General features: G+C 59.3%; 1 protein-coding gene across 3 annotated transcripts in view; it reads right to left on the bottom strand.

The window, feature by feature from the left end:
* Positions 1 to 1,973: 1,973 nt before the first annotated feature.
* GRID2IP (Grid2 interacting protein) overlaps positions 1,974 to 25,660 on the bottom strand; it is a 37,064-nt gene continuing 13,377 nt past the window's right edge. Inside the window, exons 1-21 of one of the 3 annotated variants that reach the window (XM_086373850.1) lie at positions 24,489 to 24,938; positions 21,814 to 22,062; positions 21,507 to 21,592; positions 20,655 to 20,724; positions 20,073 to 20,167; positions 19,626 to 19,809; positions 16,923 to 17,077; positions 15,395 to 15,532; positions 15,029 to 15,126; positions 14,739 to 14,856; positions 13,624 to 13,982; positions 12,802 to 13,221; positions 10,583 to 10,670; positions 9,754 to 9,831; positions 8,792 to 8,988; positions 8,308 to 8,463; positions 8,096 to 8,182; positions 7,137 to 7,266; positions 6,924 to 7,042; positions 6,071 to 6,235; positions 1,974 to 5,867 (exon numbers count right to left, since the gene is read on the bottom strand). In XM_086373850.1, the coding sequence (XP_086229976.1) occupies positions 5,796 to 5,867; positions 6,071 to 6,235; positions 6,924 to 7,042; positions 7,137 to 7,266; positions 8,096 to 8,182; positions 8,308 to 8,463; positions 8,792 to 8,988; positions 9,754 to 9,831; positions 10,583 to 10,670; positions 12,802 to 13,221; positions 13,624 to 13,982; positions 14,739 to 14,856; positions 15,029 to 15,126; positions 15,395 to 15,532; positions 16,923 to 17,077; positions 19,626 to 19,809; positions 20,073 to 20,167; positions 20,655 to 20,724; positions 21,507 to 21,592; positions 21,814 to 22,062; positions 24,489 to 24,523 (3,099 nt within the window). In that variant the 5' untranslated portion in view covers positions 24,524 to 24,938 and the 3' untranslated portion in view covers positions 1,974 to 5,795. Of the gene's footprint in view, positions 5,868 to 6,070; positions 6,236 to 6,923; positions 7,043 to 7,136; positions 7,267 to 8,095; positions 8,183 to 8,307; positions 8,464 to 8,791; positions 8,989 to 9,753; positions 9,832 to 10,582; positions 10,671 to 12,801; positions 13,222 to 13,623; positions 13,983 to 14,738; positions 14,857 to 15,028; positions 15,127 to 15,394; positions 15,533 to 16,922; positions 17,078 to 19,625; positions 19,810 to 20,072; positions 20,168 to 20,654; positions 20,725 to 21,506; positions 21,593 to 21,813; positions 22,063 to 24,488; positions 24,939 to 25,660 lie in introns of those variants that run through there. The other 2 variants (XM_086373848.1, XM_086373849.1) reach the window with 2 other exon arrangements.

Here is a 25,660-nt window from a genome sequence, read left to right as displayed (position 1 = left end):
TCGGCTCATAACTGATCATCTCCCTTAAAGTTTTGAGTTGGTTGCCATCATAGGACATTTGAAATAATCAATCTGGATTTCTATTTTCCTTTGAGAAAGTCTGAAGACCAGGTAATGCAAGTCCTGCCTTCCCAAACAGAAGTCCACTGGCTGGAGGGCGTGGGGTCCCCCCACCCCACGTGGGCAGACAGCACACATCTGCTCTCCCTGTGGCCCCTGCCTGCTCCTCCTCGTCAGTCACCTGTCACCCTCGGCCGTGGGCTGTTTCCTTGCTCCTCCGCAGGCTGCATTCCTCGTCCAGCCTCTGTGGATCTTCCCTCTGCAAACTTTGGCCTTAGAGCTTTGCATCCATGTGGCCAAAATGTTTCACAGAAAGGAGCAAGTCGGTTTTCCTGAACAGCTTGGTCGCCCCCACCTTGATGTTATTTCGATTTAATTTAATGGGCGATTATCGAACCCTTGCTGGAGGCAAAGGCCAGAAGCAGCCGGGCTGATGGCAAGTCAGGCTGACGAATGGGTTATCATTGAACAGACATCTGCTAGCTGAAGCCTGGGTGTGTGAGAATTTGCCAAGGGAGGGCAAACAGTGCTGGGTGCTGCTTAAACAAAGGTCAGTGAAGATAGGGATAACGAGCACTTCCTGTGGTTTCCTGGTCAGGGTGACGGCAGCTGCAGCGGATGATGGCAGAGAAAGCCAGGCTGCCTGGTGCTGAGTGGTGAGTGGACGGCGAGGATGCAGAGGTGGCAAGTGTAGATAAAACGCTTCAATAACTCCAAGATTTGGTCTAAAAGAGGGAGTGAGGGGACCCGAGCCACTGGGCTCTAGACTCTTCTTTGAGGGCTGCAGGTAGAGGGGTGTTTATTGGTGAAGAGGAAAGAGCCAGTGGAAAACGCTTTGTGGTCACGGGTGTGTTGGAACCCCTGGGAGCTTGGGGAGGTGGGGATATGGCACAAAGAATTAGCAACAGATTGGAGTTGAGAGCAAGGCCCGGACGGTATGGGATGAAGGTGAGGGCAGGGACACAGAAGTGTGCAGATGGAGGAGAAAGGGAGATAAGCTGCTCGCCCAAATCCTTTCTCTCTGGAGCATCCGCTGAGCTCGGATCTCCGTGGCTTCCTTGGAACCAGCACTGTTAGATCCATGGCACCTGATAAGGAGGTGACATGGGCTGAACTGTGTCTCCCTCCCCAAATGCTGGTGTGGAAGTCCTAGCCCCCAACACCTCAGAAGGTGACTGCATTTGGACATAAGTTCTTTAAGGAGGTATTGGGTTGGCCAGTAAGTTTGTTGGTGTTTTTCCATAATAGTGTACAGAAAAACCTGTACAAACTTTTTGGCCAACCCAGTATCTAAGCTTAAAGGAATCATAAGGATGGAACTCTAATCCAGTGGGACTGGTGTCACTACAAGAAGAGACACCAGCAATGCCCGGGGCAAAGGGCATGTGAGGACACTGAGGAGCAGCTACCTACAAGCCAAGGAGAGCAGGCTCGGGAGAAACCCAGCCTTCCGAGACATTGATCTTGGACTTCCAGCCTCCAGGGCTGGGAGAGGATAAATGTCTGCAGGAGATACAGGCTTGATTCCTGGATCGGAAAGTTCCCTGGAGAAGGAAATGACAATCCATTTCAGTATTCTTGCCTGGAGAATCCCATGGACAGAGGAGCCTGGGGGCTATAGTCCATGGGATAGAAAAGAGTTGGACACAGCTGAACACGCACACATGCATTCATTCAAGCCACTCAGCCTAAGGTATTTTGCTGTGGTAGCCTGAGCCGAGAGGAACAGAATGGGCTACAAAAAGAGGCAGGGCTGTCTTTCTGTTGAAGTTGCCAGCATCAGTGGCCCCTGGAACACTCATAGACGTTTTGCAAAATCACATAAGCACGACAAACAAGTGGTTTCCGCTCAGAGGATGGGCTTGGGATTTAGACAGACTTGACTTTCCATCCAGCAAGTCACATAACCTTCCTAAGTTTCAGATGTTTTATTTGTAAAAAGAAGATAACAAAACCCACCTCAGAGGGTCATTGGGAACGTAAAGTGATATATGTAGAACCACGGAGCCCGCTACCTAGTAACCGTTAACAGACGTTATTAGAGAAGGTGGCGTGTGATTGGGCCACGCTATTCTGTAGTATTATTTAGGAAATCCATTCCTGCTTGTTATACTTCGTCATTTGGTGAGGAATGGGGGCCGGGAGTGGGTATGGCACACAAATTGGCTCACATACAGGGCTTTGTGCTGACTCAGGTGAAGAATCGCCGTGAAATATGACCCTGGGAAACCAGAGAGGCCGACATCTGCACGCAGCATCGCGCCGGCCTGTGGGAGGCAGTCAGACTGTACTGGCGAATGCATTTGTGAATGAAGAGAACGCACTGAGGTTAAAACACTGAACATCTGTAACCATCTGTTGATTGGTTCACCCTCTTTGTGTTGCAAGTGACAGAAACCCATTCAAACCAGCCTAAGCCAAAAAACTAAAAGAAATTTTTTAAAATTTACAAAAGGTGGGAGGGGGCCAATTTGTCAGCTTGGAAACTGGAAAGTCAGGATGTCTGCTTCAGGCACAGTTGGACTCAGGGGCAAGGAGAAGGCCGGAGTGGTCTTCTCTCCTTTTCTTCCGTACTGGTTTACACCCAGGCAGGTGCCTTCCACGTGGTGGTCCTGGCAGCTCCTTCCAGGATCGCACCCTCTACACACCCAATGATACATCCAGAAGAAAGGGGCTTCCTTTCCAAACACTTCTAACTTGAGTCTTGAATTGACTCTCAGCCGCCTGGCCAGAGTCCCACGAACCAGTCTTATCCACTCAGCAACATTCCAAGGCCTGGAGGCAGAGGAGGGATAATTTCCCAAAAGAGAAATAGGGAGCTTCCCCCAGGAGAAGGGACACTGGCTGCCAGGCAGGCACAGATCGCCATTGCCCCCAGACTGAGAGCATCTGGAGAGGGGTCCGGTGACTCGAGGGTGACTAGGTGAGACAGAAGGAAAAGCGTGGTGCTTGCAGGACACACAAGGAGGGTGAGCAGAGCTCTGCTGGGTCCAGGGAGGACAGGGCCCTCTGAGGATCACAAGGAGGCTGGGAGGTTCTCCAGGACGCCTGGCCGTGGATGGACACAGCAGACTGATGGCGACAGTGCCTCTGACCACCTGACCCTGAGCCCACACCCTCTGCCTTGTGGTTTTGCAGCATCTCTCATCAAGAGGGGCTTCCCAGGTGGCTCAGTTGGTAAAGATCTGCCCGCAATGAGGGAGACCTGGGTTCGATCCCTGGGTTGGGGAGATCCCCTGGAGATGGGAAAGGCTACCCACTCCAGTATTCTGGCCTGGAGAATTCCATGGATTATACAGTCCATGGGGTCGCAAAGAGTAGGACACGACTGAGCGACTTTCACCCACCCACCCCCTCTCATCAAAAGGGGAGTCTATTTCCCCTCCCCTAGAATCTGGGCTAGACTCATCACTTGCTTTGACAACAGAATGTGACAGAAGGGATGGTGTGAGTTCTGAGGTTGGGCTTTCAGGGCTTTTCTCTGCCTCCGCTTGTTCTCTTGGACCCTTGCTTTACCGTGTGAACTGTCCTGGCTATTTGGCTGGAGGATAAGGGACCACATGAAGCCATCTCAATGGTCCCAGCCAAGGCCCCAGACGTGGAAAGAGCCCTGTGTGACTAGCAAAGCTGACCACTGACCCAGATTCCACAGATGACTGCAGAGACATGAGTGAGTCCACTGAGCCCAGCTCAGATTAGAACTGCCCAGGTGACCCATGGACTCAAGAGTGGTAGTGGCTGCTGTTTTAAGTCACTGAGTTTTGGGACAGTTTGTTACACAGCATTGTGTGGGAAATAAGTAACAGCTACAAGGCATTATAGGTTTCTCTGGTGGCTCAGACAGTAAAGAATCTGCCTGCAATGCAGGAGATCTAGGTTCGATCCCTGGGTTGGGAAGATCCCCTGGAGAAGGGAATAGCAACCCACTCCCATATTTTTGCCTGGAAAATTCCATGGACAGAGGAGCCTGGTGGGCTACAGTCCATGGGCAAAGAGTCAGACACGACTGAGCAACTGAGCATGCACATACAAAGCACTGTGGGGAGAAAACCCAGCTAGAGATTGGCTTGTCAACCTGGGTCCCCTGGCATGGGGCTGGATATACCTGGAGAGGTTTCTAGTTTGCAGGAAAAATGCCATACAGGGCCTGGAGGGTCATGTCTGTTCATAGCCGGTGCAATCTCTAGTCTCTACAGACCTCACACGTGGATTTTAATGGACCTTCCGACACCTTTCTCAAAGCCTTTCTCAAAGGCTTTGGGAACTTACGAAACTTATCCAGCTTGAGCTGCTGGGGAGAAATGCCCTCCACGAGCCACCTCTGGGTGCATATCCCCCACCTGAATCACACAGCTTGGTTTAGACATTTCTATACAGTGTCTGTGAGTGGGAAACGAAGAAAGAACATACGTGGTCTCAAAGACGGGGCTGGTGGGAGACTGGGAAGAACTGAATGGGTCCCCAACGCTGTCCAGGGGCAACACCAGCTACTCAGTCACGGTGGGAGAAAGAACAGCCCAAAGAGTGGGCTCCAAAGCCCATTCCAGGCTTCTCTGGAAGAAAGTCGGGGCAAGAGGTAGCTGGAAGCTGCCAACCCAGGGCTTGTCAACCGGAGAATGGAAAGGATGGAACCAAGAAAGGAAAACGGTGCCCCCAGCACCTGCCCTGCTCCCAGCATCCAGGTAACTCCCCGCTGCATCCCAAGATACACGTGTGAAACAGACTCTGGGACCCCAGAGCTGTCTCAGATGGGGTTACTGCCTGAACGCGACCTGTTCTAGGGAACATCACCACCACCCACCCAGGACAGAAGCCTGGCAACCGGCCACCAAGTCCTGTTTATCCATCACCTAAACACCTTTCTGTTCTCTCAGCCCCTACTTAACGTCCCCATCCTGCTCCCAGTCTCCCCACTTCCAAGTGACCACTTCTAAACTGGATTTCAGTTTCTCGGTGGGATAATACCTCAATTCTGCAATCTACCATAAAGGATCTTCTGAATCCTTGCCTGTATCTCTGCCCAGCTGCTCTCCAGCATGCCTGCCTCGGTTCTGGGCTGCAGTGGACTCCAGCCTCTTTCGGCTTCCGAGGCGGATCCTAGGCGCTCACTCCCCTCCCCCACGCCGCCCCCGCCCCGGGGATGCACTTGGGGTTCCCCTTCCAGCCGGCACCAGCCTTCTTCCAAGTAGCCCCAGATGTGGCTTGTTCAACGGCATCTGCCTCCGCCTCCAAAGTCCGAGGTCTGCGGGCTCTGTGCTCGGTGAGAAAGTCTCCTGGGCGCGATCCGAGCAGGCTCAGGAAAGGTTCAGACGTCCGTGCTTGGGGCCGGGCACCGTCAGGCCAAGTGGCTGCCCTAGTGCGCGGACACCGCCCTCGGTGTCCCCACCTCCCCGGACCCCGATGTCCTGAGGGCCGAGAGCGGGGCGGGGACGGGCAGGACGGGGGTGAGGGGAACAAGGAAGCACGGGAAGTCGGCGGGTGATTCACCCGTACCGGGGAGTCGGCGCGCAGGCTCCGGCCCCGCGCCCTCAACTCTTGGCGCCCCAGCTCGGCCCTGAGAAGGGGTCCCCGCACCTTCGCGGGCGGCTGGAGCTGGACGGCTGAGGTAGCTGGAGACGCGCGGGTGGCTGGGCCCCATTCCGCACCCGGACCGCTCGGGGCCACGCGGGGCGGCGTCCGAGCGACCCTCTCGGGCGCAGCCTCGGGCGTCCGTCTCCGCGCGCGGGCCGCCGCCGTCACCAGGCCAGGGGCGAAACCATCCCCGAGCTGCGCGGGCCCTCGGCTGCCTGCAGGTCGCCAAGCGCTCGCTGGGGACGGAGGAGCACGTGGGGAGGGGCTAGGTCAGCGGTCCCCGCGCCCCGCGCCACGGCCCGGGCGGACACCTATGGCCCCGCCCAGGTGGGGGCGTGTCCTTCACCAGGGCCCCTTTCCCACCTCCGGCTTCACACAGGATCCCCCTTCCTTTGACCTCGGGCCCTGCCCTCTCCCAGAGCCTCCCACCGGGGCTCACCTCGAACTTGCTCATGAACTCCGCGAAGATGCCGAAGAAAGCCTCGGAGGTGGTGGCTTTGGAATCTTCCCCGAAGAAGGCCAGCGCTTTGCCCAGCTCCTCCATGGCCTCTCGCTGCAGCCCGTCCAGCGCCCGCAGCAATGGCTGGGCCGTCTCCAGGAAAGACTGACGGCCTCTGTTAAGGAAACGGCTCCGGGCTCCTGGGGCAGGTACTCCGGCAGTGACCCAAGCAGCAGCCTCACTGCCCGGGGGCTCTTTGCTCTCCTGGGCACCATGCCCCTGTCAGAGGCTCCTGGCTTGTCCTGACACCTGCCACACCCAGCCCAGCCTCAGGCCGTTCACTTGCTCCCCTCTCTGTGGGGCAGCTCTCTCTGCTCTCCTGGCTCTGCCCAGAGGCTACCACCTTCTTCCCCAACCACCCATGGAGGCCGGCCTCTTACCACTCCTGAGCCTGTTCTCCCTCTCTGTCCTTTTTTAAAAAATCTATAGCATTTGTTACTACATTTCCTCTCCTGACCGCCTTTGGCTAGTCAGACATGACAAACCTCTCCTTGTATCTTGTGACTGCAGTCTGGGCTGTGCTGCCCACCACCCCCTGCCAAGAACAGATGGGCAAGGGAGTGGCTTTAGGCCAATCAGAAGAGCTCCTTCTCAGTTACACACAGCCTCAGCATAAGTGCTTAGATTCTAAATGACCTAAGATGGACCCTCTTCTAGAACCCCTGCACCCACGGCAGCCTCTGCCCAGACTCTCCGACAGGACATGGTGTCTGCAGTGGTCGCTGGAGTGATGGTCAGCTCTCCCTGACCCCTACCCCACCCCTGAGTCCACTGTGGCCCTGGAACAGGATACCGCCATGACCACGGCAAACTTGTCCTCACTGGAGGGGGACATGCTCTGGCATGCGGCCTGGATCTCACTGATGGTGCCATGGAGGTCAGCCAAGTCGTTGGTCAGGGCCCGTTGGTTCACTGTAGGCCAGGCGGTAGAGCCTCATAGGGGCTGCCCAGGAGGCCAGCCCAGGACTGTGGGGGCTCTGCCTCCCCACCCGCCCACCTGGCTTACCTTTGGCAGCCAGGGGCACGGTGGGCAGGTCCTGAGCAAAGCCCAGGAGTTCAGGGAAGTGCTGGCTCAGCGATTTGGCGAGGATGTGCAGGAAGGTGGACTTCCCGTCCACCGTCTTGGTGGAGTTCAGCTGCAAGTGACCCCAACACACGTCCTCCTCCAGGACCACATCTGACTCCTGATCACAGGGGCTCAGCCCTGCTTCCTGGCCTGTGGCATCAGTTCCCCACCCCTGACACTCGCCAACTCTGAAGCTTGTAAACAGATGGCTAGTAGTCCTTACTCTGAAGCTCTTATCTGTTGGGATGTCGCGAGCTTGTCCCCTGGCCCAGATCTTTGAGACCCTCTCCCCGCGCCCCACCCAGGAACCAGTCCTTCCCATCCCCAGCTAGGGGAGACTCCTAGGTCTTTTTGGTCCTTGTGAGTTTGTTCTTGTTAGCAGATGGAGCCCAAGATTTTTTAACCCCAGCGAAAATGGGAGCATCATTCATGGTTTTTCTGCTTTGTGCTTTTCTGGAACCATCTGTGGCCCAGCTGAGCCTCAGACACCCTAAACCGTTCATATCTATATGCACTTGTCCTTCCTCTCTTAAAAAAGCAACAAAAGGTGTTGTGGTGGAAAGTCCCAGACACACAGGGAGAAGGCTGGATATTTGAGTTGTCCTTTTTCTGGTTCTAGATCTTTCTGGGGTAGGACTGGCCTGACAGTGGTTCTGGTGTTGAGGGCACAGAATCCACCAGGTGAGACTCTCCCTTTCCTCCTGGAGCCTTCTCCCCTGTCCCTTCCTCTCCCACCACTCTGTCTCTCCAAGGCCTGGAGAAGCCACCTTGCCTCCCCACCCTTTCAAGCCCCAACCTTAGCTTCTGCTACATTCTGGCTTCAGGTAGCCAGCTCTTCCTGCCTGGGAGCCTCAGTGCTAGAGCAAACAGATGGATGACTGCCTGACCGGCCCCCTCACCTCCGTCAGGAAGTTGATCTTGAAGCCCGTGGTCTTGTTGGTTTGAGGCTGTCCATCGTTGAGATAGTTGCCCATGGCCAACACAAACTGGGGAGAGAACAAGAGAGCAGGTCCTCCCCCACTCCCTGGCCCCTCTGGGGATGGGCCTCCAAGCTGGAAGCCCCAGGGGCCAGAGGGGCAGGCAGACTGATCTGAGAGGGGGTGGCCCTGACCTCCAGGATCTTAGCAAGCTTCCGGCTGTTCTTGAGCTCGAGGGAGGCCTGGCGCAAGCACTCCAGGCTGCCCCGGATCTCCTCTGTCTTCTCCTGGAGGGTGGCCTGGAAGTGGAGGCTGCGCAGGCGGGTCTTATATTCGGGAACCGACAGCATCTATCAGAAAGGCACGGCCAGCATTAATCCATGCCGCCGGGAAACCCCGCCCCGGGGCAACCTGGCGGGGTTGCGCGCGGCCTGGCGTCAGCGCGCGGCCTGGCATCCCCTTAGGAAAATAAGCACGACCTCTAGGGAGCACCCTCATCCCATCTCCCCTGGACCCCGAGTGAGAGCTGGCCGTTAAAGGTGTAAGACTCGGAGAGGTGTGAGCGTGGGGCCAGGAGGGGAGCGGGACGCACGCACAAAAAGACAGAGCCGCGATAGAGGAGGCCGAGGCCTCAGGGCGGCCGCCCCTGGCCCCGGGCGGGTGGCCCGGCCGCAGCACCTGCAGGACGAACTGGTCGGGCTCGCTGAGGCGGCCGGGCGCCTCGCGGTAGGCCTGGTAGCGCTGCTCCTCGTCGGCGTCGGGCGCGAAGAGCAGCAGTTGCGCAAGATGCGCGGGCTCCAGGCGCCGGGGCTCCATGCTCATGAGCACTTGCCGCAGCTCCGCCGGGCTCAGCTTCAAGTGTGCCAGCAGGATGGCTGTGGGCGGGGCCGCGGGGTGAACGGGGAGGGGCCGGGGCTGCTGGGCGTGGTCGGGGGCGGGACAGGAGCTGGCCCAGAGGCCCAGAGGATCCGTCCTGCTACCCTTAGAAAGAAGGGTTCTCCAGGGGACAGACCTAGATTGAGTAGGGCCTGTGGAGCTGCAAGGAGATACAACCAATCCATCCTAAAGGAAATCAGTCCTGAATATTCACTGCAAGGACTGATGCTGACACTGAAACTCCAATACTTTGGCCACTTGATGCGAAGAACTGACTCATTAGAAAAGACCCTGATGCTGAGCGGGATTGAAGGCGGGAAGAGAAGGGGACGACTGAGGATGAGATGGTTGGATGGCATCACTGACTCGATGGACATGAGTTTGAGCAAGCTCTGGGAGTTGGTGATGGACAGGGAGGCCTGGCTTGCTGCAGTCCATGGGGTCGCAAAGAGTGGGACACGACTGAGCAACTGAACTGAACTGAACCGTGGAGCTGGGGCCAGGGAACTAGCGAGGGTCTTAAAGGGGCGAGCAAAGGATTGCGGCTGGAGGCAGGGCCAGAACTGGGAGCAGATCACAGGATGGGGGCGGAGCCAAGGCCGGCACCGAACCTGGGAGGGAGCCTTCACAGAGCCCGGTGGCAGGTGCTGGGGGCCCCCACGGCCCGATCTCTACTACCCACTGGGGTGAATCAGAGGCCCTGTGGCCCCAAGGGGTCGTGTCCTGCGCCCCACCCCACCCCCTGGGCCGCCGCAGCCCCTCACAGGTGTTGTAGGCCTTCTTGTGGGACAGGATCTCCACCACCTCCTTCTTCCTGAAGGGCTCAGGCCCGGGCACCGGCTCTGGAAGGGAAACTGATGGTTTAGGGAGGGGACGCTAGGCTGAGGCTACTGGGAGAGGGCCCAGGAAGGGTGTGGCCACACCCCTCAGTCCCGAGGTCTCCGACCATGGAGTTGACTGAATCAGCTCCAGGTGTCCACACTCTCCTCACTCATGGACTCTGGAGTCCAGCCTTGCACATCTAGTGTGGGTGGTGTGTGTATGTCCCTCCCCCGTCCTCTCTCCCCGGGCCCTTGGGCCTTAGCCGGCCCCATAAGGAGAACGGGCCACCTGGTGACTGTAGATGCTGCCTGGAAGGACAACAGTCTCTCTCTTCCATCCCAGGACCAGTCTCCACTCACACAGTATCCCAACGACAGGGAGACACGCAGAGGCGGGTTAGGGGAGAGAGAGAGGCTGGACAGGGTATCTGACTACCTGATTCTGACTTTGAACAAATTACCTGGCCTCTCCGTGCTTCCTCATCAGGAAGTTGGGGTAATCACAGCCCCCACCTTTACACAATTGTAACACGATTAATGTAGAAACAAGGGTGTGTGGCATTTGGTAAGCATGCGATAAATGCCAGTTATTACCATCTCCAGTACTGAAGTGGGGAAACTGAGGCTCTGAGACATTAAATAATTCAGGGACCCAGGAATTAAAGGGCAGTTTGTTCAGACCTCAGGGACTCTAAGCCCTGGGACCCCCACAGAAGGTGGGCTGCCGCAGAACCCGGAGTCGGGGCTCCCCTTGGCCCCTGGGGCCACTCACTGGCAGCTTTCTGGGTGCCAAAGTGGAGCTCCAGGTCGAGGTATTTCACCATGTCGCTCAGCTTATCGTAGTCAGAGTCCTCCCCGAGCTGCGAGGGAGGGGGAGGTTCAGAGTGAGCAATAGCACTGGGAGCTGGACTGCGGTCCCCCACCGCCCCCCATCCTCTGAGGGCAGCCCTGGGCGCTCCCGGAGGGAGAGCCTCCACCAAGCCCTGGCATGAACCTGGGGATGGGACGGGAGGAGACTGCAGGAGAAGCCATTGATAAATCATCTAAGTTATCATCGGGCGGTGAGCCGGCTCCTCTTGTGGTCAACAACACTCAGACCTGGAACACTCTCCATGCAGAAGCCAGCAAGTTGCACTGGAGCAGGGGGTACAGGGGTTGTAAAGGGGCTGGAGCCACCCAAGGAGGCTTAAGAAGGTGGCCAACGGGTCCGGGTCTGCTCTGAGGTGTCCTTTGCTGGCAGTGAGTTCACCAGAGCTGCCCTGGGTCCCCGAAGGTGGGGAAAAGGAAGCAGGGAAGTGCCAGAGGTTAGGAACCGGCTGGGTGGCTGTGATGACTGATCCGGATGAGAGCTGACAATCTAGAAGGCCCAGGGCTGTAGGGGCTTGGCCAGATGCCTGACCCGTCTGTGTCTACTGCAGTAAACCAGTGGGAGCATCACTCTGCAGAGCAAGGCTGCAAGGCCCATCTGAGGCTGGTGGGAGCCTCCAGGGGACCAGGAGGTCCCTGTTCGTGACTTTGTCCTGCTGACCATCCTTATTAGTAACATGAGAAGGTTCCCTAGAGATGTGGGCTGATGCCAACTTGGCTGGGAAGGCAGGAGGCCCAGGAGGATGGAATGGGGACTCAGGAGGTGGCAGTGGGAAAAAAAATGACAAGCATGCTCCAAAGGAGAGTGGCTGCAGTAAGGACACGTTACTTGGCGTCCTAGGAAAAGGACGGGACTGCATGGAGGATGATGGCGGGAAAGAGTACTGAGGTGGGGCAGTCCCCGAAACTGGAGGGTTCCTCGGCCAAATGAGGAGTGTGATGTCCAGGTCAGAGGAGATGAGGGCCATGTTTTCTCCTCTGAACTTGTGAAGCCCCTCTGGGAGTTCCATTTGGGGCCTGCCCTTTGACAGACTGTGGGGCTAGGAACCACATTCTAGGGCGGTGACCCAAAGAACAGGGATGGGGTGGACCTTGCTCATCCAACGGGCTGGATGACCTGTGGATAAGAAAATATACCTGCTCTGCCTGATTTCAAAGGGCGGGACAGAAAGCAGGGCATGGGAATCCTGGTGAGACAAAAATTCCAGAGCAAGGCAAGGATGGTTGGTGAAAACTGTCCAGTGAGGAAAGGGATGTCTCATCAGATAGTGAGCTCCCCATTGGTGAAGGTGATCAAGTAAATATTGGCAGTGCTGTTTGGGAGGAAACTCGAGCATCAGAGTGAAGGGGTGGGGGCTCCCCTGGTGGCTCAGGGGTAAAGAATCCACCTGCCAATGCAGGAGACATGGCTGCACATGCTGTAGAGCAACGAAGCCCATTCGCCACAGCTACTGAGCCTGTGCTCTGGAACACGGAAGCCGCAACTGCTGAGCCCATCTGCTGCAACGACCGAAGCCAGGACACCCTAGAGCTTGTGCTCCGCCCCAAGAGAAGCCACTGAGATGAGAAGCCCGTGGACTGCAACTGCAGGGTAGCCCCTGTTCTCTGAAACTAGAGAAAAGCCCGCGCAGCAATGAAGACCCAGCACAGCCAAAAAGAAACTGCAAAAAGTGGAAGGGGAGAGGCTGCTGCGCAGGGCTTTGGACCAGCTGCCCTTCTCAGAATCCTCTGGTCCCGGCTCCCATGAACACACTGCGCACGCAGGCTGTCAGACTGCTCAAACGTCTGTGACTCTAACCAGCTGCCCTTCTCTCAGCTCCAAGAGCCTAAGGGGACCATTCAGATCTCGAGTGATAGGCTTCAAGGGTGAGAGCGGTGCCTTTTCTGGGTGTCCCCAGCACGTCACCGGCTCAGGGACACTGACCGGGCTTCGGCGCCTGTGTTGACCACTGAAGGTGAGCGTGTCCCTGGACCGAGCTCTCGTCTGTTGTCTGCCGAGGATGGGGAGGGCCCGGGGGTGGTCAGCTGATGTTGGAAACACCCCAGAGGTGGACCTTGTCTTCACCGCTGCTGCCCAGACTGCCTCCCCTGGTGCAGCATGCTCCGGGTCCCCAGGTCACCTACCTGTCCCCAGATGGTGCCTTCTGAGTTCTCCACCTGCTCCCACCGCAGGCGCTTGACGCTCATGTGGCTGGTCTCACTGCGGCGGTGGCCCAGGCCCCGGGGCAGCATGGGGGGTGCACAGGGGACAGGCGGGGGCAGGGGCGGCGGGGGCGGTGGGGGCACCGGGTGGCCAAGCTGGGCGAGGGGCTTGGGCAGTGCTGGAGTGGGGCCCCGGGGCCCATCTGGGGTGCGGGAGCTGCTGGGTTTGGGGTCGTGGAAGGGCAGGGGTGGCGGGGGTGGGGGACTAAGGGGGGGCGGGGGGATGTGGTCGGAGAGGGAGGAGTAGGTCAGGGAGCTGCCTTCCTCGCTGCTGCTGATGCACTCGCTGGCGCTGCTCCTCTCGTTGGTGATGAAGCTGCCCTGGTCGTCGTGGAAGCTCATCTGGGGAGACAGCTAGGTGAAGGGAGGGCCAGGCGGGGCCCCGAGGGAGACTGCGGCAGGGGCCGAGGTACGGAGGACCGGAAGGCCCGGGGCAGCGGAGGCATGGCCCAGGGGCTGGATGGGGTCGTCCGGGGGGTCAGCCTGAGGTTGTGAGTGGGACAGCCTGAGCTGGCTAGGGAACCTGAGACCCGGTACATGGGGTGGCCTTGGCTAGGGGGGTGTTGAAGCTTGAGCCAAGGGTGGGATAGCTCCAGCTGGGGAGCGGGGTGTCCTGGGAGACAGGGAGGGAGAGCCTGGGGCACAGCCTTTGGGGCAGCAGGCCTCTGGCAGGAGCCCCGGGACCCCAGTCCCCTTACAGGCCCCCTGCCCGCCTCCTCCCAACACACATGCCTGTGTGCTCACCTCCTCGTAGTCATTCTCAGGGCTCAGGAAATCCTCCACGATGGTGACCCGGGGGCCCAGCTGCTCACTCAGCGCATCCAGGAAGCGGTCTGTGTCCCGGCTTCGCACAGGGCGGGAGAAGGCGAAGAGCTTCCGGCGGCTGGAGGGGCGGCGGCTGGGGTCCGGGCTGGGGGGGCTCTCAGCGCAGACAGGCCCGGGGCCCGGCTGAGGGGAAGGTGCCCGGCTGCTGTCCAGGCTGGCGTAGGGGTGGGACTCAGAGCTGCTGGGGGAGGCCAGGCCCTCTGAGCACAGCGGGTAGTAGCAGGGGGAGGGCAGGAGCTGCTCGCTGGGCCATGAGATGCTGGACCGGGTCCTGGGCCCTGCAGTGGGGGGTGGGCCATGAGGATCCCTCTTGGGTCAGTGCCTCAGTTCCAGCGCAGGCTAGGGGGAGGGTGCCAGAGCTGGTGGGCTCTGTGCCCCTGGGCACCTTTCTTTCCCTCTCTGGACACAGCGCAGGAAGACTCTGGTAACTCTGCCTCTCCAGGTCTTCCCTGAGGGTGATCGGAGGCCAGAGTGGATGGAGGGCGTGCTGGTGGGCCCAGGACAGGCAGACCCTGCTCATCCTGGAGAGGATCCCAGGGTCCCACCCGGAACCCACTGAACACAAGGCGAGGGCGAGGGGGTGTCCAGACCAAAGTCTCGGGGTACCTCCCATAACCAGCAAGTCTTTGGCTCACAGAAGTATTACCCAGGGGTCCTGCCTTCGGAAATGCAGAGAAACCGTTGTGCGAGCAGCCATCTTCGCAGCTGAGCCATTCACAGAGCAACGCACCCTATCTAGTCTATGCAACGGCCACATGCTCACTGAGGACCCCACCCCTTGGGAGCAGCCCTCCACTTTTCCAGATCCACAGTGGGGGTGAGGATCAGAGAGGGGACTCAGGAGGGGGGCCAGGACAAGGTGGATCTTGATGGCCCCTAGCCACGTAGGCTGACAGGGTTCCCCAGGATTCAGTCCCACGGCCACAAAGGAAAAAGGGGCTCCAGAGGGGTATGCCTGGGGGTGGGGGCAACACCCAGCCAGCTGGCCAGGAGGCAGGAGCGGCCCTCGGGAGCCAGGGCTGGAAAGCCCCTACCTGCTGGGCCTGCTGCGCTGGGCAGTGGTGGGGAGGCGCGGGCTCGAGAGCTGGTCCCCATCTTCCCTTTGAAGCTGCTGCTCAGGCGGGACTCGAGCTCCGCGTAGACGGCTGACATCTTCCGGGAGAGGTGAGGTGCGGGTGAGTCTAGTCGGCCCTCGTCTTCCCCCACACACGGCCTCAGAGGCAGGCCTGGGTGGTCTGGGAGGCCAGGGTCTGCCCCACCTCCATGGGCCACCCATTCCCAGCTCCCCACTGACACCAGGAGCAGGGTGGAGAGAAGGTCTCACCATCTTGGGGTTGGGCGTCTCAGGGAGGGATGTGCCGTCACCTGCCTGACGCTCGCCTGGGATGGGAGGAAGAGGCATCTCCGGACAGTCGCTAGGGCCTGCCGGGGGAATCAGGAGGGCCGAGTCCACCACGGGGCGGGGGGTCTAGTGACTGCCTCTGAGCTCTAAGGGTTAGACCCCAGCCCAGGCCCTGGAGAAAGAACCACCAAGCCCTGCAGACCCGGGGGGAGGAAGCACCCGCTCAGCCCATTCGGGGATGTCTCATCTCGCCAAGCCCATTTTGCAGATGGGAAAACCGAGCCCTGGCCCCACACCCCACCCCCCGCCCCGCCACCCTGGCTTGCGGACTGTTGGTCCGGGCCTCACCACAGCCAAGGCCAGCCTCCAGGCCCTGGGAGCGGAGGCTGCGGCGGCACATGGAGGAGGCCCTCAGGGAGCTCCGCGTCTGGGGCTCGGGTGCCGGCTCAGGCTCCAGCTCTGGCTCTGGCTCGGGCTCGGGCTCTGCTGTGGGACCAATGGAGAGACGGGCTCCTTGTCCTCTCAGCCGGACAAGGAGCCTCCGAACACAGGGAGGGTGAGGGCACCACCCGCAAGCCCGGCCCTGCTTTCAGGGGGAGCCCTGGGATGGGAAGCGGGGTGCCCAGCACAGGAGGTGCCCCAGGTAGCACCGGCCTGAAGATGGAGGCTGTGTGGAGGGGGTCACAGCCCCCTACCCAGCAGGTCCTTTCTCATGATGAGAGCCTAGGACCCCGTGATTCCAAGGTCTCCACATCTGACGCCGCTGCCCGCAGGGGTGACATGAAAGACTCTAGGTCAGGGCAGAATTGCGGGAGGGATGTCTGCTGCCCAGTCTGCATCTGAGTTCAAACCCTCTCCCCTCAACCCCCACTCATGGGTCCCCAGGACGAGGGTCAATGGGCGCCCAGGGGGAGCACATAGGGGATGTGCAGGCGGTCCAGAGCAGGTACCCAAGTTCGGCCCCCTTTGGATGCCCGCAGCCCACGTGCTGAGGTGTGTGTGGGCAGGTGGACTCACAGCAGTGGAATGGCATGAAGGGTCAGAGGCTGCACAGGGACCCACAGGCTCTCATGGGAGTCTGCGGTCTTCAGAGCCCACCAGGCAGGGTGAGCGGGCCGTGTGCTCACAATCCAGGTCTGTAAACAGTGTCCACATGGACTCCTTCATCTGTGCCACCCTCCCTGGGGTGCAAAGCACAGCCACTGTGGTCACCTTCACATGTGGGTGAGAAACCGGAGACCCCCGGCGTCAGATGCGGTGTTTGAAGTCTAAGGTGGGACTTCCCTGGTGGTTGAGTGGCTAAGACTCTGTGCTCCCAAAGCAGGGACCCTGGATTCAATCCCTGGTCAGGGAACTAGATTCTACGTGCCGTAACTAAGAGTTCACATGCCACAACCAAAAATCCCACGTGCGGCAGGGAAGACCCAACACAGCCAAATAAATATTTAAAAAAAAAGTCTAAGGTTATCCTGCTTTAGGAATCAAGGTGGGAAAGTGCATCTGTGGAGCCAAGCAAGGGGCCAGCCTGGGAGTGTTGGGCATGTATCTACAGTCGAGTCTGACTCTCTGCGACCCCATGGACTGTAGCCCGCCAGGCTCCTCTGTCCATGGGGTTCTCCAGGCAAGGATACTGGAGTGGGTTGCCATTTCCTTCTCCAGGGCATCTTCCCGACCCAGAAATCGAACCTGTGTCTCTTTGTGTTTCCTGCTTTGGCAGGTAGATTCTTCACCACTGGGCCACTTGGAAGATGCTACCTAAAGAGCACAGGGGTGCCTCCGCGAGTGGGAGGCGCCAGGCCGGCTGTAAAGCCTCCCGGGTGAGAACAGGCGTCCGGCTCTTCTCCTGGTGGGCGGGCCAGGGGGCGGGGCTGCTCACCGGTCATGGCCGTGTAGCCCAGGAAGCAGGCGATCTTCTCCTGGCAGAGTTCCTGCTCCTCGTAGGTTAGCAGCTGGTAGATGAACTGCCAGAGGACCTGCTTGGCCGGAGTGTCGAGCACCGGGTAGACATCGACGATGAGGGTGTCGATGTTCCTGGTCGGGGAGGCGGGTGCAGAGCGAGGAGTTCGTGACTCAGGGGCTTACCAGAGGGGCCAGGGTTGGGGACGGGGCCCTTCCCCTCCTTCCCCAGACAGAGAAGTGGGCGGGAAGGCTGGCTTTGCGGATAGCCTGCCGGACTCAAATCCCAGCTCTGCCACCTGCCAGCCAAGTGATCTTCTCCAATTACTCATTTCTCTGTGTCTCAGTTTCCTCCTCTGTTAAAATGGAAGACAAAAATAGTAGCTACCGGGAGTTCCCTGGTGGCTCATGGGTTAGGACTCTAGACTTTCACTGTTGTGGCCCAGGTTTAATCCCTAGCCGAGGAACCAAGATCCTGTAAACAGGGTTGCTTGGCCGGGGGGTGGGGATGGGGAGTGAGGGGAAAGCATCTACCGCACAGAGCTGTTTGAAGATGAAAATACATAGAATGGGGACGTCCCTGGCAGTCCAGTGGTTAAGACTCCACACTGCCAATGCAGGGGGCACAGGTTCCTCTGGTCAGGGAACTAAATTCCCCCATGCTGCAGGGCCAAAATTTAAATTAAAAAAAAAAATGTATAGAACATATTTGGAAAACTGACTCAAGGGACTGGCAAATGATGGCCCAAGGGCCAAAATTTGGCCCTCCACCTGTTTTTATAAAGCAAGATTTACGGGAACATGGCCACCTGTACTGGTGTATATTGTCTATGACCATTTTCAAGGGACAACAGCAGAGCTGAAGGGTTTCAGCTTTCAGTGGAGACGGTATGGCCTGCAAACCCTAAAATATTTGCTATCGGGCCCTTTCCAGAAACACTTTGCTGATCCCTGTGCCCATTGTGTGGAAAAAAATAAAACTGATCCTCATGTACCACCACACATAAAGATGAACCCTGGGTGGATAAAAGACCAAACTGTGCAAGGTATGATTATAAAACTAACAGCAGATAACGCAGGAGATTTCTTTTGACCAAGGAGCAGGGAAGGGCTTCTTGAATAAAAATTCAAAAGCCAAAGCCATAAGGCCACATATGCGTTGCCTGTGATGATACAAAATCAAGAAAACCTGGAGCTGATAATACTAGATACAACGGAAGTAATAAGAGAATAACAAACGGAAGATACTTACAATGTCTAAAATCAACAAGGAATCAGTATCTGAAACATACAGGGAATTTTGGCCAATTTTAAGTTTTGCTTTTTGGAACTTCCTGTAATTTTTCCACATATATTTGTTCCACGGTTGGTGAAATCTGGAGATGCAGAACCCACAGATACTGAGGGTCAACTGTGGGTGTTACAACTTGGATGAATGCTATTGTTTCGTCGCTAAGTCATGTCTGACTCTTTCGACCCCATGGACCATAGCCAGGCTCCTCTGTCCATGGGATTTCCCAGGCGAGAATACTGGAGTGGGTTGCCATTTCCTTCTCCAGGGGATCTTCCCAACCCAGGGATCAGGGTCTCCTGCATTGTAGGCAGATTCTTTCCCACTGAGCCGCCAGGGAAGCCCGAGTGAATGCTGAAAACATGCTAAATGAAAGAAGCCAGACATAAAAGTCCACACGTTGGGACTTCCCTGGTGGTCCAGTGGTTAAAAGTCCGCCTGCCAGTGGAGGGGACATGGATTCGATTCGTGGTCCAGGAAGAATCCCACATGCTTCGGAGCAACTAAGCCCGAGAGTCACAACGATGGAGTCCATGCTCCGCAACAGGAGAAGCCCACGCACGGCAGCTAGAGAGTAGCCCCTGCTCTCTGCAACCAGAGGAAGCCCATGCACAGCAACCAGGACCCAGCATGGTCACAAATATATTAATTAAAATTTTAAAAAGTGGAAAAATAATTATAAAGAAGTCCACATATCGTATGGTTCCAGCATTTGAAATCTCCAGAACAGGGAAACCTACAGACAAAGAAAGTAGATTACTGGTGGTTTAAGGTGAAGGGGGCGTGGGGGAGGGGGAGGGGGTGGGAACAACTGTGAAGCGGTTGGGACTTCCTTTGGAGGTGATGAAAATGTCCTAAAACTGAATGTGGTGGTGGTTACAACACATTTGTGAACATACTAAGAACCAGCACGTTGTACACTCAAATGCGTGAATTTTATGGTATGTGAATTACACTTCAACAAACATATACATTTTTGTTTAAACCGAAAAAGGTTATGAAGAAGTAATTGGCTTTGCAAAGACCAAGACAATGACCCTCTGGGCTGAGGCATGTGAGAAACGCTCCTGCTGCCACTGAGATGGGAAAAGAAAGATGCTACTCCGACCTGAGCAGGGATGGGCTGGTCGTGAGTGCCCCTGGGTGGGTGTTTCGAGGGTCCTGCCAAACACACCGCAGGGACTCACTGTCTGCTTCAATTTACAGAGAGGGCTGGACCTGGCCAGGTCACGTGGCTAGGAGGTGTCAGAGTTGGGGTTTGTTTAAGGCAGCTCAATGGCCCCCCCCGCTCTCAGGGGAAGCTCAGGCAGGTGAGTGGTGGTGAGTCCTGGCAGGATTTGGGGTCCACCCCACAGCAGATCCCCACTGCCCCCGCCACCCTGGGGTGACCACCTGTGCTGGAAGAAGCTCTCGAGGGCCCGGCAGACCCCATAGCGCTCAGGGGGTGTGAGCAGGTGCTCCAGCTGCTGGCTGAAGGTCCTCCCCTGCACTCGGATGCTGGACGGAAGGATCTCTGCCACCCACTGCAGGGAGGTGAGCGCCGACGATGGGTTGGGGGAATCCATCGAGTCGGAATCTTCCGGGGAGCGGGTCACAGGAAGGAGAGGCACGAGTGAGCCGGCGTCCCCAGGCCAGGCAAGGTCTGCCCTTCGGCTGGGGCCAGGGGACCTCCCAAGCTGGGCTGAGGACGGGGCTGGAGGGGGAGCCCTGAGGCTGCCCAACCTGGGGAGGGAAGCTGCAAGGGGGAGCAGAGGCCTCAGTAGATTCGGGAATCCCACCCCTGGTGACCCAAGTAGGGGCTCCAGTGGCCAAAGCGGCCCAGGGCCACGGGCGCCTCACCGCTGGCGAATGGGACGAGCCCCTCCTCCACCACCAGCGTGGGCATGGCGCCGCTGCCCTGGAGCATGGACACCACCTTGTCGTGGGAGCAGTTCCTGCCAAGCAGAGGTGGCCCCGGAGGGCCGGCCCAGCGTGACCCGAGCGCACAGCCAGCTGCTGGACACCCCTGTCCTGCTGGTGGAGGCCGCACAGCGAGGCCACAGGTCGGCCTGAAGCCAGGGCCCTGCCTCGCCCGTGCATTAACCTCCTCTGCAGGAGAAGCTCCAGGCCCAGGGCCAGCTGGACACTTGTGGGTACAGGAGGTGTCATGCCCCCATTCTCTCTGGGTAAGTTCCCCACCCCCCAAGGGAAAGACACACACAATCTATTCAACTCTTCGCCCCAAGCATGGAGCCTGGGTGTCTCCCAGTTGGAAGGACGATTTGACATCCTGGAGGGTAGGAGGGTGGATTCAAGACTTCCCATAGGAGGGGGGACAAACAGGGGACCAACTGGTCAGAGGCCTGTGGCCAGGATGTCCCAAGAGTCAGAAGTCCTGGGGGTTGTTTGCCACTAAGCTCCATGTCCCCAACAGCCTCTGACCTCATGTCCAGTCCATTGAGGAAGAGGATCCGGTCACCTGACTTGAGGGAGGCATTGTCAGCCGGGCTCCCTGGAAGCAAGGTGAGAGGGAGGGTCAGCTGAGCAGGGACCCACCCCAGGGAGCCCCATGACGTCCTGTTTTACAGGCGAGAGGATGGGTGGGTGGCAGAGATCAGAGGAGCCTTTCTCACAGATCCATGCACCAGAGAGGTGAGATGCAGAAGGAGCTCAGCATCAGCAGCTGCACCCCCGGGGATGGGTCACTGGAGGTGTCGTGCTCAGGGAGGGGCTGAGGGGGCAGGACAGACCCAGTGACCCAGCCCTGCGGGTGGTGACACGGTGGGAGAGCTCAGTGCAGTGCTGGAGCCGTTTTCCCCGCAGAGAGTGTCCACAACGGAACGCACTTCCCCCAAGAAATGAGTCTTCCCTCCCCCTGCCGACCCCTCACCCCTTCACGGGAGGGGCCCCGCAAGGAGGCATTCCTCCAGATGTCTCCATTCCACAGGGGCAGGCCAGGGGTGAAAGAGGGGAGTCTTTGGAGTCTGGATACTGGGAAGAGGCCCTGGAGCCCTGCGGCCTGCCCAGCAAGTGCCCAGTTCTCAGGGGGCAGTGGGCACAGGGAGGGTTGCCTGGGGGCCCAGGAAAGGTCTGAATGGAAAACTTGGCTCTAAGGTGACCCTGCACTTGGAGGGGGTTAGCCAGGACTGGGGAAGATGGGTGATCTGGGTCAGCTGCTCTGGGACTTAGAGGACACAGGCTCCTCAAGGTTGGGACCTGAAGAGGGGAGTGGCTGCTGACCATCGACCTCACAGGCTCCTTTGCCCCATTCTGAACAACCCACCCATCCCTCACCAGGCAGGACAGACTCGATCCAGACAGGTCCATGGCCACGTAGCGTGAAGCCGAAGCTCTTGTTGCCCTTGTAGACTCGGACTGTCCTGGGGAGAAAGAAGAGGTGGGGTGGGGATCGCTGAGTGTGCCTTTCTCTGGGGAGAGGAGCCCGCGGGGAGCAGGGGATGGCAAGGTCCCGCGTCCCGCTCCCCTTAACCTCTCCTGGACCCCAACCCCCAGGTGGCCCCGCTTCGCCCCCGCTCCCTCGGCCCGGGTCTCCATTCCTGAGCCCACGGACCGAGAGGCGTCCGCAGCCCGTCCCGGGTACCTGCGCGCGCCCCCGGGGCCCGCGCGGCCGCCCAGCAGAGAGGCGGCCTTGCGCGGGGGCGGCTCGTCGGGGCGGCGAGGGGCGGCGCTGGCGCGCGTGGACACCAGGAGGCGCTCCGGCCGCTCCTCGCTGCGGCTCCGGCGCAGCCGCTGCGCGCCCTGCGTCCGCCGCGCGCGGCACAGCTTGCCCAGCAGACCCTGAGACACCACCTCGTCGAAGCGCGCCCGGTGCTTCTTGGGGATGAAGATCCTGCGGGCGAGGACCACAGAATCGGCAAACTTCGTGGGCGCCGTGCTGGGCGCTCTCCTCCGCCCAGGAGTGGCCCGGGGCATCAGAGTCCCCCTCGGGGCCTGGACTTGTGCCCTAGTGGGCCCGGGTCACACGAGGGCCGGGGCGCCCAGCTCGCTCCACTTGGGGAAAGCCTCCTTCCCCAGGTCCCCGTTACTCTGGACTCAGCGCCCTCCAAGCCCTTCCGTGAACCTGTTCCTCCTCTCGCCTTTGTCTTCCCATCTCTGGCTTCCCCGGACTCCCTCGTCTCATGCCCTCACACCAGCCAGGCCAAGCCGCAGCCAGGGGTGCCCCGCGCCCCCCCCCCCCCGCCCAGCCCCCTGCCAGTCCCCTCAGCGCGGGCGGGGACCACAGCATCCAGTCCCGCTCCTACCCTTTGACCCAGCCTGTGGCCCAGCACACTCTGCTCTCCTAGATGACCTGGCTTCGCCCTTCAACACCCTTCCTCCAGTTTAGTCCAACATGTTTTAGGAAGTCCCTGCTATCAGTGCCAGCCAAGCGCTGGGCTTCAAAGCTGAAGGCACTGCGGTTCCTGCTCTGTGAGCGGTTGACCTGGAAGTGACGAGAGGCCTTGGGGAAGCTCGCACAGTCCCCTGTTGGAGTCCACAGCCTGGGACGTTTCCGTGGTGCCCCTGGGTCTCCTCTACAAGGTGGGAAGCTCTAGAAGACTGGTCTGTAGCTCGGGTGTGAGCCATGGTGACCAGCCAGGGCTGAGCACAGAGTTAGGACTCAGTGAAGGAGGAAAGAGGGTGGTCCCGCAGTGACGCCCCACACCTCTGAGGAACGGCAGCGGTCAACATCCTGGGACTCCCTGGCCCCTGGCAGAGGATTCTCGGGCTCAGAGGGGGTCCATCTCGTTCCAGGGTTGTGTGGCTGCCCACAGCTGAGGTGGAACCCGGGTTCTGGGCCCCCACATTGTCACCAGCCTCCCCTGAGGGCCCTTGAAATTCTGGTTGCTAGTGAGGCCTCCCTGGCTGCGTCCCAAGGCTCCTTTCCCTGTTCTCTGGACCAGGAGCCAGCGCCAAGGGCATCGGGGGAGGGCAGGGAGCAGTGGCCTTGCAGCCAGCAGACATACAATCCCTCGGAGGTCACCCGGTGGCCCCCACTCAGCTCCCTTAATCTCCGTGGGTAGGTTTAATTAGGTCAGGTGGCTGCCTGGTGCGAGGGAAGGGATGTGCGTCCTTGGGGAGGAAGGTGCACCCGCCGTCTCGCCCCGTGAGCTCTGGTCCAGATCGGGACGTTCCAGGCAAGCGGGAGGCAAGAATGATGGCCTGTTCGGCTCTGCCAGAAGAGCCATCACCCGATACACTCATCCTTGCCCACCCCAGTGATTCCCGAAAATCCAGCGCCTCAGCCGCATTTCCTGGATGGTCCTTCAAGGTCTGCAGAGCCAGACGTCTCCGTCTGCTGGCCTGCACGGTCCCTGCCCACCTCTTGCCCAAGCAGAGCAGAGGTGACAGGTGAGAAAGTGTCTGCTTCACCCTTTGGGCTCCAGCCTCAGGCTCTAGAATGTATCAACCCAACAGCCACAGCCCCTAGGTCCAACCCTCTAGCAGCAGTTAGAAAGGGCCTCCCCCACCCCCATAGTGGGAACCAGGGTGAGTCACCAACTGCCCATGTGGGAGAAGGCTGGGTGCCCTCTGCTCTCCTCAGTGTCCGTAGGGCTGAGATGGGAGCCTAGCCTGTCTGGTGTGCCAGACGCCCTTCCTGGCTGGTGTGGGCCCTCCGTGTGCCTCAGTCTGGCCCATGCACTCCAGCCCTGGGTCTGCTCCGAACTGACAGCCCCGGCAGATCCAGGTGCAGTGGGGCCTCATGGACCACTGTGGCTGATGGACTGACGCCCCTTTGAACCGACGGCCCGACTACAGCTGTCCCCAGTCTCCCAGGTCCCTGCTGTGCCGGCAGGCTTCTCTGTGGCCACGGGGCTCTTTGGGAGGCCACCCAGTGACCCTGCACTCAGAGTTAGTCTGTTCTCTTAGGGGGCCAGGGCCAAATCCAACTCCAGATTCCCACTGGGGGCTCCCACAAGGCCCTCTCTCTCCATCACCGTCTCTGCCTCGCTCTCTGTCTAGTTCCCTGGATCTGTCCAGTCACAAGAAGGAAAGAGGACTTTTCAATTCCATCCTTGGTCCCCACCTCGCATCCCGACCCCTAGGGCGGCAGGCCAGTGCCCACAGCGGGGAACCCCCTCTTTAATACCCTTCGGGTTTATGTCCACCCTCCCAAGCCCCTGCCCCCAGTCAGGCTGGCTCGCTGGGTACGCACCCAGAGCAGGGAAGCCCCTCGGTGCCCGAGCCCCACCCCTTTTCAAGTCAGCCGGAGGCGGGTCCGTCGCATCAGGGCGCGCGGTTCCCGGGGACTCGGTACGCGCGGTTCGGGGAAACTACCGAAAGTGCCGAGAGAAGCCCTGGTCCTTCCCCATCTGGAGTCGGCGACGGCGGCGCGCCAGGTGCCAATGGCCCGGGGGTGCGGAGCCGGGAGCGGAGCGAGGGCGCGGCGACTCCACGCGCCTCTGCCCGGCGAGCGCGCTCAGCCCCTCCCGAGCAGGCTGGGCCCGCGGCCCCGCGCCCGCCCCTCTCGGGTGGCCCCGCCCCGCCCCGCCCCTCCGGGAACTCTCCCGTCCGCTCCTCGCGAGCTGGGGCCGTTCGAGCCGCTCCTCGGCCTCCTCTGGCCCGGGTCCACGAGCCCTTCCCCAGGCGCCTCGCCTCTGATCCCTCGGGCTGCGGCCCCCCGGAGAGTCCCCCGCACCGGCCGCGAGACCGATCCCGACAGTTCAGAGGAAGCTCCGATTGCCTTATGTAGAGTCAGGGAAGGCTTTCTGGAGGCGGTGGCCTTTATGATGGGACTCAAGGACTCAGCCGGTGTCAGCCAGGGAGACCTTTGCCACTCACCCAGGGGGAAGCTCCAAAGAAGAAGAGGCTAGAGAGGGAGGCCTTGAATGCCCTTGTCAAAGCTCAGCCTGCACTCATGACAACAGAGAGGAGCCATGGGAGGGTCTAAGGGTTTAAGAGGAGGTGGAGGGACCCTGAAGGTTTTGGTACACCAGGGGTGGGGTGATGCTGGGAGGGGCACAGTGAAGGCTGTTAGGATGGGATAAGCGGCCAATTTCTAAGGAGTAGTAGTTAATGAGACCTGGGGGCAAGTGAGGAGGGGGCAGGTGAGGGTGGTGGTGGGGGAGTAGGGGGTCTCCCTGAGATGAATGTGTTCTACTGGAGAGGAGAGGGGAGGACCAGCAAGGGAGGAGACGGAGCTAAGAAGAAAGGGGCATCAGGTCCCTTCTGGGCCTGCCACTCTCTGGTATCTGAGCAGGAGCTGACCCCAGGGACCCCACTGCATGGTCATGAGTCCTGGCTTTGGGTTGAAAAGGCGAGAATCTGAGTTCTGAGGACCAACAGATAGATGTGAAAACCACCCAGGGCATCCTGGGGAGGGGCTTCTCAAGGACCACTCCACGGGGTATGTGTAGGGGGGTCATCACGAGGCTCTCTCCCACCAGGAGGCGGCCACCACCCAGACAGGCTGGAACGGCAGAGGCAGGAACCCCTGGGGACTCAGCCTC

The sequence above is a fragment of the Bos grunniens genome, chromosome 25 (assembly GCF_055505025.1).
Source record: "Bos grunniens cultivar Pamir isolate PY7600 chromosome 25, Bosgru_T2T1.0, whole genome shotgun sequence".
In the NCBI taxonomy this organism is placed as follows: Eukaryota; Metazoa; Chordata; class Mammalia; order Artiodactyla; family Bovidae; genus Bos; species Bos grunniens.
This window is presented reverse-complemented; position numbering and strand designations above follow the sequence as displayed.